The 11,645-nt window shown below is 41.1% G+C and overlaps 1 protein-coding gene across 3 annotated transcripts in view; it reads left to right on the forward strand.

The window, feature by feature from the left end:
- Positions 1–11,370, forward strand: part of Trmt11 (tRNA methyltransferase 11) — a 49,801-nt gene extending 38,431 nt beyond the window's left edge. For 2 of the 3 annotated variants that reach the window (XM_006981250.4, XM_076552544.1), the window contains one exon: positions 10,841–11,370. In XM_006981250.4, the coding sequence (XP_006981312.1) occupies positions 10,841–10,972 (132 nt within the window). In that variant the 3' untranslated portion in view covers positions 10,973–11,370. The remainder of the gene's footprint in view (positions 1–10,840) is intronic. The other variant, XM_076552543.1, reaches the window with a different exon arrangement.
- The last annotated feature ends 275 nt before the right edge of the window (positions 11,371–11,645 follow it).

An 11,645-nucleotide genomic window follows, 5' to 3' on the forward strand; every position in this document is an offset into this window, starting at 1 on the left:
CTAGTCAGACAATAGATATTTTTGGAATGGACACAGTTTTCCAGTGTGCTTCTAAAGTTTATTTATGTACTTACATTTAAAAAGGGATATCAATACTAAACCGTTATTTTATAGTAACAGCTTGTCTTTCTTCAAATGGTATTACACATTTTGTACTGGATAGTTTGCCGCATTAGAGTTCCTTGTGGAAATAAAATCCTGTCCTACGTATGATGACTTACCATTAGTAATGTAGAACATTGCAGATTCAGAAGTTCTCAGGAGTAGTTTTCATATTTATTGGCCCAGTGACAACCTTCAAAACCGTCAGTTTTGAATCCAGCAGAAGCCCTGTTACCTTATTGTCCACTGCAGGGGATGGATCAGTACTGGCCAGCCCTCCTCGAAACCCACTGTCTGATGAGGGTGATGTGTTGAAGACTTCAGTTGTAGAGCTGATTCCATGTGCCGGCTGAACCTTCTGTTTCCCCAGGGCTACTTGTACTGTTTTCAGGACTGTTGATCCCAGGTGGAAAGAGTGTGGTGATTATGCAGCCTACCTAAATACCCGTTAGACGAGTGGAATGTGCGTGTAAGGATAGAGTTAGTATTTCTATAGCAATTAACACGAGTGCTTTAGAAGACAAGATGAAGTCTGCTGCTCAGACAGATTTGAGAACTTAGTCAGTGGATAAGGACATTTGCTGCAAAGTCTGATGACCAGAGTTTGATTCCTAGAACCCATATGGAAGAAGAGAACCAACTTTCACAAGATGTCCTCTGATTTGTGACACACGCACCCACTCCCAATGAAATAAGTAAATGAATGTGGCTTTTAGAAATATATACATAAAGGAAGACTTAAGTTGGGAATACAAAAATGATCACAGTTCAAGTTTCTGGACTCAGGTTGCTTTGTAAGATGTGAAGTTCTTAGTTTACTTGATGCAAGACAGAACTGGAACTCTATAGGTGTGAATCCATAAAGGCTGGCCAGTCATTGTATAAATCAGTATTTATAAGCAAATAGGGATATTTTAAATTACAGAAAGTTCTCCCATTTGTGGAAGTGGAAAGTGCAAAGGTTGGTTTCTGGAAGGTGGGACTGCTCTCCTGGCATCTTGGTGTCTACCTTGTAGCTCTGCCTCCTACAGCCTTTGTTCTTCATCCTGCCTGTACTGTCTCTTCCTCTGTTCACAAAGATACCAGTTACATCTTTTACCCTTAATTTCTGCCTCAAAGGCCCTGTCTCTCAATATAGTTAGCTTGTGAAGTAGGGCTTATTTAAGCGTGGGGGGCGGGGGAGGGGGGAGGAAGTTAGTTCCTAACGCTAACCATTATCAATTTCCTAGGACATCCGAGGCTGCTTGTTGTTAGAGCCGCTCCCCTTGTCCAGCCATGCTGTCTTATGTGTATGTACGTTTCTCTTTTGCTGTGTTATGGGAAGTGAGGTGTTGGATCATTAAATAGTAGTTTTACAACTGCTACAAATTATAGCATTTAATATAATTGTGAGTTAGTAGTGATAATAGTGGCAGATGTGTTATGTACCAGGACAGTAGAGGTAGTTATACAAAACAGCAATATTACCTGTAGAGGTTATAGTTTTAGTTCTTGTTAGCAAAAAACTAAGTATATGACATTAGCTTCCTTCGTGACATTGCCTACATAAATAGCAGTTCTACATAAACTGTGTTCCAAAGGATTACCTAGATATGGAGAAGGTTCTTACCGTTTCTATTTTTATGGAAATTGAAACAAACAATAAACTAGGATCCTGTGTGAGCTAATTTCATATATGCTTTCTCCCGATTTGAGTTTAAGAAAGTCTGTTTTTCTTCCAAATTTATATTTGTAAATATATGCGTGTGCGCACGTATTGAGACAGTGTCTCGCTGTATAGTTCCACCGTCCTGGAGGAGTCTGGCCCCTGATTCAGAGGTGTGCCTGCGTCTGTTCCACCGCTGTCCCACCACGCCTGGCTGGAACTGAGTTTTTTTCTTTTTTCAATAAGGAAAAGCCTCCTCCTAATGGTCAGATTAGTGTGGGCTCACATTAGTAAGTCCTAACTAGTGTGGGCTTGACTGTGAATGTCTTGGAATGTGATCCTCTGTCCTGTTTGTCTTTAATTCATTGCTTCACTTCTGCCTTCCGTTTCCTGTGAGGAGTGTCTGCAGCTACATCAGGGTCATCGCAGCCCTTCCTAACACAGGCGGACGCAGACTTGTCAAACAGTTCTCACATGTCTGACAGATTGTTCTCAGACTTGTTCAGTGCTGTTGGCTTTGGCACTGGATGGATATTAATTTTAGATTTTTGTACTTCCATGTACTATGACCTTTGCTTTTGACTTGTCTGTTGTTAGGTCTGACTTCAGTTTAAAGTTAGGCTTACTTGAGACATTGTTCAAGTGTTCTCCCACCATTTAAAATGTACAAATAAGCCATAAAAACTGTTGAGTGAGTATGGATATTTGTATCTTTACATCACTGGCTATAGTTTTGGACTTGTTTATTTTGTGTGAGTAGTGAAGAAGCTCTTGATAACTATGTCAGTGTTAGGAAGATGCCTGATAAAAAGATCTGGGTTTTGTTGTTATCTTTTGTTGAAATAGTCTAGAAACGAAATGAATTAAGTGCCGTGTTTTCTCAGTGCTTGTTTATGAACTTGCTCTTATCCGTCTGAGTTTATGTCACCATTTCAGAGATGAAGAGCCTTCCTCTAGCCCCCTGATGACCAAGTGGTGAACAGCAGAGTTGAAAACAAAACTTGTCTTTGTCCTTGAAATTTGACCCCTTTCCTACATCACACTGTCTTCTACCTGGATGTAGTTCCCCCTTTAGAGTGGGTTCAGATACAAGGTCTGGATATGCTGCTTAGGGACAGGCTGCTTGCCTAGCAGATGCCAGACCTGAGGGTCAGTTCCCAGCACCACAAAATAAATAAGCAGCAAGTGTTCTCAAGCACTAATTCCTAGCCTCTTCGAAACAGACTCTTAATTTCCCTGTGGGTTGTAGCCACTATGCTCAGGATGCCCTGACAGGGTATAATGCCTTTTGCTAGGGTTATTTTCCTCTTATTGACACATAGTTAATGCTACCGTGTATAGTTGTGATAACTCTATGAAACATTTTTCTTAGGAAATTCATTGAATGAAAATATTTGACACCCCCAAAAATAAAAGAATTCTAATCTCCAGAAATCTCTAGATTAGAACAGATTGTATACAGTGGTTATGCGTTCAGTGTAAGCTACCCCAAAGCAGTGTCCTCTCAGTGGCTTCTGCCAGAGCCTACTAGAACCAGATGAAATAATACCTAGAGTAGCTACTTCACAGATTTTTCTTCATCTTTTTTCTTTAAAAGATTTATTTTTATTCATGTATGTATATGTGTATGCACGCATGCATACATGCATCTGTGTGTGTGCATGCGCGTCTGTGTTTCTATGCCATGTATGTGCTGGTGTTCGTGGGGACCAGAAGAGGAAGTCAGACCCTTAGAGCTGGAGTTACAGGCAGTTGTGAGCCACCCAATGTGAGTGCTGGAAACAGAACTCTAGTCCTCAGCAAGAAAATACGCTCTTAACCATGGAGCCACATCTCTCCAGAGTCTTGAGATTAAAACAACAACAAAAAATCCATGCAATCCTGTTCTGACCGATGGAGGAGCTGGAGTCTCATGTGCCTTCGAATTTGCTCCTAAGCAAAACAGTTTTGCCTGGGTTTGGTCTTTTTTTTTATACACATATACATCTTACTAATTTTTCTTTTAATTGATTGTGGAAATATTAAAAAGTCACTCAGGATCAATATTGTTTCAGAATTAGAGTTGAAAGTATTTACTTGTATATAGGTACATGCCTTTGTATGTTATTCATCCTTTGCTCTTTAATAAGATAAATTCTTGTTCTAATTAAATATAAAATGCAGTATTTAATTAATTCATGTTAAACTTTTATCTTGTGTGTTGGCTGTTTTAACATTTGACATTCAGTTTTGCATTTCCACATACATGTGGAAAGCACTCATACTTCTGTATTATCATGCTGAGCTTGAATGTCCACAGTGTTCATTTTATACTTAGGAAGAAATTATGTGCTGAGTGTTAAATGCCCAAAGTTCATTTATTAATGATAAGTCATTTTGAGACTCTAGATAAAATTTTAATATAATTTCCTATGAAATTAGGCAACTTAATATCTTGAAGATAGTTTTATAAGGAACTGAATAAATGTGAATACATAACTTAGGGATAAAGATTTCACCTTTACTATGTTCCCATTAAGAATAACACTACAGATTTAATGGTATTAGATACCAGACTTTTGACCTGCTTGTCCTTGGTTTGGAAATGGCCTAGTGCTGTTTATAGTTGTATAACTCAAGCACAAGTGGTTTCTATGGCTACTGTCCAGTACCAGATGTAGAACAGTGGAAAGCTTTGATAAGGAGAGCAGGATTTTTAAACAAAAGCCGGACATGGGTAATTACCCTGAAGCTGAACTGAGGTCCATTATATTCAGTACTGTCATTCCCATTTCATCTCACTCTTTGCTGCTTTTCTCTTCCATCTCTTTACCTTCTTCCTCACACTTGATTAAGAATCTCTTCAGCACTTAGCTCTTTTTCTCCAGCCCTGTAGTCTTTGCTGACAAAGTGAGGTGAGCACTCCGAGTTTGGTGGCATTTACTGTGGTGATAGCACTGCTGGTTTTCGTTTATCCCGGCATAAGTTTTATAAGTCATCTGTATTCAAGGATTGGCCATGGAACTGCTGCTCTGTATAAACTCCTGTCACTTTGGGAATGTCAATGACTTAATACTAGTGAGGTAGAAGAAGTTATTATCTCACTATCAGGAACTGTCACTTACTAAAAGACAGCTTAAACCTGACCTGTAATTAAAATAGAAGCCCTCTGGTTTTCTGTTAAATGACTTTAGCATCCTGTAACCTTTTCTCCTGGATAGGGAGCTCCCTGCAGTGTGTAGAACAAGCAGTGTGTAAGTTCATCGTTGCCCTTAGATAGCTGACTGACGATTCAGAGATTCTGTAAAATGAGCTCTTAGCAGTGAGACGCAGCGTGAAGCAGAATGTTGTCTCTGGTTGCTGTGGGTCCTCGGTGGTGAGAGAGAAGAGGCTTCCGAGTTAAGTAAGCAGGAGCCACGGAGGATAGGTGTCCAGTGTGGGGAGGAAGTTGAGGATGTTTGTACCCGGTGACTGAGTTTTTGCTGAGAGAGTAAACATAACGTCAATATTTGAGTACACTGAAATTCTGGAGTAGGTGCTATAGGAAAAGAGGAAGTCGTATCACTGAATATATCTTATATTCATTAACCTTTCCTACTTTTGTATGTTTTCTTTCCTAACTTGAATATATGCTCTCACACAGGAAGGCTTTGCATTTTGCATCAACCCACATTCGTGAGGCCTGATTTGTCAAGTATTGAGGTTAGGTAGACCAGGCTTAGTCCTTCTCCATAAAGAGCCTGTTCTTAGTAGAAAGTCACCCAAAGGGTTCCAGCTTAAGGAGTTGGGGTTGCAGTGTCGTGTGAGAGGTGCTGCATGAATACAGAGCATTTGTCTGAGGAGGCCAGAGGGGTGGCCCCTGGGTAGGTGTCATTTTAACTAAGACAGGCATGAGAAGGGCTGTGGGATATGCTGGGCACCCTGATACTTCAGCTTCAGTGGAATGCTGGACATCTGGGAGAGAAACAGCTGGAGACAACCTGAAGAAGCCGAGCTGCCCACGGGAAAGGCCTCGTACTCCAGGTCCAGGTTTATCCTATCGGTGGTGTCTAGCCTGCGAAGGATGTTCGTTGGTCGAGTGGCAGAAGAGTATGTATGCTTCATGCAGGGTACCACAGCTTCAGTACATAGGTAGCTCTGAGTTGTGGGATGGCAAGCCGATGCTCTGAGGAGGCTCCAGACATAACTGCGAAGATGAGCCGTGAACCTGAAGTGGTAAGATGTGAAAACTACAGAGGATGTGAATGAATTAAGAGTAGGCAGACAGAGTGTGATTTGGTGATTGGATAATTGGTGTGAAGGCAATGGAATTAAGGAAGATTTCTGACAACTCTAGATTGGGGTAATTGAGTAGCCCTTTTCCTGTGTATATTTATATTTATGTCCCCCTCTTTCTTCTTTCTCCTAAGAACCATACAGAGTAAGGCGGCACTTCCCTCATTTATTCTAAGTCTCCCAACTGTCCTCTCTACTTCTGCACAGTTTCATTCCACTTCATTTCCAGAACAATGGCCAGAGTAGTTTTCAGAAAGGGAATAGATAACGGAAGTCTGTCTAGTCTTCAAAATTGTATTGATGACTCTGAGAAGTTCGGAATAAAATTACAAATTCTTACATAACATCGAGACGACCCTGATTGCTCCTGGCATCGTCTTTAGGGGCCATTGGTGCCACTTCATCTGCTGTACAAGAAGCCTTAACGTTCAGCCTCCTTTCGGGTTCCAAAATGGACTCACCTTTCTGTCTTCAGTCTTTACATCGATCTTGTCTTTTGGGTGTTTCCCTTCTCTCTGTGTGAGAAGGTTTACTTCTGTTCTGCAGCTCTGGGATAATTGTCCTTTCCTTAGAGAAGGCAATCCTGTCCTTCCCTTTCACCTCTTTATATTCCATAGTTGCTGTTTCATCCCACCATTTAATACCAGTGTGTAAGTGTGTGTCTGGGGGCATGGCATTTTACATCTTTCTCCCACCAGGGTCTGTGAACTCAGACAACTCCATTCTTTCCCTCACCATAGGCGAGTGTATATGGGACAAACAGTAACTGTCCAGTGACTGTTTGGATCCTCTCATCTAAAATAAAACAGTCATAGTGAACAATATTTAAACCAGTTTACGGAAGAGTAGGAAGAGGTAATTAGAGCTAGCCAGAAGTTTCCAGTTTAAATAATAATAAACCAACTTTTACCATTGCATTACTCTTTAAAAGTCACTGGGACACCATTTTAATCCCATAATATCTTGTAGGCTTTACTTTCCATGTGAAATAACCAAAAAGCAACTGAGCTGGGAAACCTACCATCTTTCCTTATTAGGGGGAGGTGACAGAGGAGAGTGACAGACTTCTGAGGGAAGGTGGTAATCAGGAAAACAGTTTTTCTGAACGGGCTTCTCAGTGAAGACTCTTTATTTAGTTCCTTTTCAGTCTAAACAGTGGGCCGTATTTTTTGGGATACATTATTAAAATACATTCTTTATAGTGCAGAGTGTCATTAGTTCCACTTGAAATGGCCATTTCAAGTCTTACTGCAGGACATGAAGTTGTCTCCTTTCTCGATAATGTATTCTCCCTTAAATCCATCTACAAACTTGTAAGTGGCTGAAGCACTTTTCTTTTTAATACCCTTTGAAGTCCTTCTAATGCTGCATTTTAGGTAGAGTTAAGTTGTACACAATTTTAAATAGAATTCTCTAGGTGTGATAGTGCATGACTATAATCCGGAGATTATTCTGGAGGCAAAGACAGGAAGATGGAGATTTCAAGGACAATCTGGGCTGTAAATAGTGACACTCTGCCTCAAAACTGCAAGCAATACAGCACACATGATTAACCTGACCATAGGCTGCTTTGTGAACTTTTCATTTCTCATTCTCCACAATGACTTGCAGTTCTAGTTTTGCACACAGATGATGGTGCCACCTTAGACTCTGAAGTGCATGCATATTTTCCTATGTCTGCATCCTTTATGGATGAAATGATGTGCACAGATAGATGATAATGCCGTGTGAGTAGCAAGGTCGTCCTGGACATAGGAGAGTTGTATGATTGCAGGTGTTCTGAACAGTCAAGTCCTGCAGACAGCACATGAAGCAGAGTGCTCCTCGTTGTCAGGGGTACAGTCTTCTCAGCTGGAAACGGCTTCAGTCTCCATCAGGAAATCCCATGAAGAAGGGCTGGCTGCGTCAGCCAGCAGAGGGTGGTGTACACATAAGAGTCAGCCACTGGCCTGTGCGGCTCCTTTGGCAAGTGTTAGAGTTCCTAGATGGCTTATGTTTAGAATTAGCAGTACTGATAGCACAGCGGTAAAGGGTTCTGTCTCAAGTGGAGCTCTGAAGTGTGTGCTCCCATAACGTTGCTGTTCCAGGAGGAATGGCCTCTAAATGTCAAACTCCATTTGAAAGGACCCACTAATCTACCATGTGGGAAATTGACTCAGTCATCTCTGTGTTCATATAACTTCGAGCTTTTAAGAAGGACAGAAGTATAATGAAAAAAGCATGAGCTTTTGATGTCTGAGTCAGGCTGCAGTCTGGCGGTACTGCGTTCCAGCTGTATGGCTTGTGGCAGATTGTTAAAGCTCTTTCAATCTCTCTTTCTCCATCTCCAAAATGGAGATGAAAAGAATGCAGAAAATTAAATAATTACCTTAGACAAGACTCGGTTGATAACAAGTACGTAGTAGTTCTTTTTTGAATGAACTTGTCTGTGATTTGTAACATTTACAGTTGCTGACTGTCTTTGAATGGTGAGGTCTGAGAGCTGTTGGGTTCTGTGTTTTCCTGCTGACACTTCGCTCCTGGTTAAGAAGCGGCAGCAGACAGTGGTGAAATCAGATGGACCACTTGGTTTGTTCCTGTCACATTGCCGCTCTCACCAATGGCACTATTATCACTGCATTGGGCAGAGCTCTCCTTTCCTCTTCCACCACGGGTTTCACTTTGGGCGTTTCCTATGTGCTTTTTTTTTTTTTTTTTAACTTCATATGCATGCAGTATTTCATGTTTATTAAAAATGTACAGAATTGAGGTTCTGTGATATATAAATGACACCATGATTGCTAGCTGTAGACAGGAACTGTAGAAAAACCAAGTCAAACACCATGCATGCCTGAGTGAATGAGGAAGCCCAAGGATTGTTGCTTCTGGATACTCTTCCTTCAAAAAAACACATTGGCCTTCAAGATACTGATTTAAAAAAAAAAACAAAAACAAAACAAAACAAAAAAACAAGACAGCAAAACAAAACTTGCAGATATTCCCGATGCAAATGGGCAGAGAATGTGAATAGAGAAGAGTAGTGAACAGTGATGGAAAATATCTTCTCAAGTGTGAGCTTGGTTAAAGGGAACTTAGCTAGATGGGCGAGGAGAGAAAGAGGAAACAGAAATTGAATTTGCTGTTTGTTTCGAATTGTGGTGATGTCATTTGATGTGGCATTTCTGTGTATGTGATGATGGATGTTCCGTGAGGAACATTTTTCAGCTAGGGTGTTTCCTTCCACATAGGTGGAAACTTTAGCCACAGTCCCTGAACCGTCTGGCTTAGCTCAAAGCAGGACATAACTGCTGCCAGATCCTGGGCTGCTCAGGGGGTTTGGAGCTTTGGGGCTCCAGGAGGTTCTGCAATGTTCTGCTTTACAGTCGGGGCATAGTTGATCTTGAAAGTAGTCATTTGAGCAAGGGACTCATCCACTTACCTGACACAGATTCCTGGATATGAAGAGAATGAGGCTTTGCCCCGAGCAGTTGCGTTTCAGTGGATAACCTAATGGTCCTAGGCCAACTTTCCTATGTCTTTGCTGCCTTGTCTCTGTGGCGCTGAGGAAAATACAATCTTTTAGGGTTTATTTTGCCCTGACTGCTCAGACTCCCATTTTGTTGTTGTTGTTGTTTTGTTCTCGTTCTTCCTTGTGAGCCCATATTGATTGTTGAAAATCGCGGTGTGACGTTTACACCTGGGCCTGTACTGCACTTTGGCACTTTCCCATTCTGTATGGCCGGTTCATCTCACTCGTCTCCTTTAGTTCAATGGTAATGTACTTGCCAAACTGTCTCTTTGGTCTATAAAAGCCTGTTTCCCACAGTGCTTGACTTTTGTCTTCTCCCTCCTTGAGGAAGTCATGTTAGAAGCTTGGGTCAGAGGGATTGCGACCTGGCTCTGTGGCATTGTGTTGTACCTAATCCTCCTCACTGGGGGAGGGTACTCCATGAAGTTATGTGGGATGCTTTGAGAGGTTATATGTGGCATGCGTGTGCGTGTGCGTGTGCGTGTGTGTGTGTTATATAGGAGCCATAAGGAGAATAGCAGACAGAAAGGCAGGGCTGGGAGGGACTTGCTGCTGTACTGATTCTTGTGCCAGAGAACAAAGCAAGATGTCATTCAACAAAGTGATGTGTAAATGTAAATTAAACTCCCAAAAGTCCATGTATAATTGAATAGGAATTTAAAGAAATACATAGGACATCGGACTTTATTTTTACTTAGGTTTGCTTCACAACTTGAAATCATTTGTGAAATTGAGTGAGAAGCTAATGTTTCATGGTTTCCATCAGTCTTCTCTCATCTAAACTGGAATGCTGGGTCATTCTGACCCAGATTGACTTTTCCAATGCCCGGTCCTTGTTTGTCTGTGAAGTCTCCATCTTCTCCCTGTATCTGTATCTCCTGTGTTGGAATCCTTTGTTGCACTAAGGGTGTGGATATAGTGTGGAGCTTTGTGTGGTTTTACGACATCACACACCTGCCAGAGTGCCTTGGTCCACACCTTTCTCCTTGAGTAGAAACTTCTTTGGTATTAGCCCTAGCCCTGATGATTTCAATGTGTATTAAACCAGGAATGACAAGGTAGTTGTAGTCTGACCATGTTCTCTGGAATTTTCTCTCTGCCCTGAGTGATGACATGGTCTCTTCCGTGCAGAGCTCTGAGAATCCGGTGAGATGAAGTGAAGCTGCTTTGAATTCCCAAGTGTGATGCAGATGTAGACTGTGTTCTCACAGGAAAGCCAAGCAAATGGACCTTGGAGTGTGGCTTTGCTTAGAGTAATGACTGCCATGGTTAAAGGCTAACTGAAGAAATAACTGACATGTCTTTATATTTTGTATTTTCTATCCTATCAGAATCGGGACCAGTATTCACACCTGCTGAGTGACCATTTTCTGCCATACCAAGGTCATAATTCCTTTCGTGAGAAATATTTTAGTGGTGTAACAAAAAGAATTGCCAAGGAAGAAAAATCTAGCCAAGATTGAAAATATGATGTTGACAATCAAGAAAGAATAAGCATTTTATAGAAAAACTTTTGGAAATGAATTTGTGTGTATGATCTAGAAAACCCTGTGCTGTTTTTATATGAATAACTGCTATGAATCAAAACTGAATAACTTCAGAATGATCTTGGTTTTAGAGACTATTTTGATGGGCCTTTTGGACCTTGTTAAGTTTCAGGGACTGATACAGACAGATGGACTCGGTGTTTATATTTTTTACAAAGAAAATATCGTTAACTTTTTAGCCGTATCTGCCAGATATATAGTAGGCAATTAATAGTGCTTTAGAATATTTTCATTTTGTAAATTTGCTTGGTTTGGTTTCTAGTTGTAACTGTTTTTCATTGCTACCAATAAACTTTACTGAGAATTTCTAAAAATTGTGTGGTACTCAGTATTTCTCTTCTCATCTCATGGAGAGCTTTGAGGAAAATGAGTGTTTAACCATCAATCCCATACAGGTCATAACAACAGTGGCCGTGCTGCTGGGAGGCAGGCTAAGGCATGAAACTGCAGAGATTCCAACCCTAACACCTCCAAGAACCTGTGTGTCTGCACCGCGTCTGCACCCTGAATTTGCTCTTGCATTCCTAAAAGTTGACCGTCGGTCAAGTTAACTAACTACCCCCAATTTTTGGTGTAGAAAGTAACCGAT

This window comes from Peromyscus maniculatus, chromosome 16, assembly GCF_049852395.1.
Source record: "Peromyscus maniculatus bairdii isolate BWxNUB_F1_BW_parent chromosome 16, HU_Pman_BW_mat_3.1, whole genome shotgun sequence".
NCBI classification, from domain to species: domain Eukaryota; kingdom Metazoa; phylum Chordata; class Mammalia; order Rodentia; family Cricetidae; genus Peromyscus; species Peromyscus maniculatus.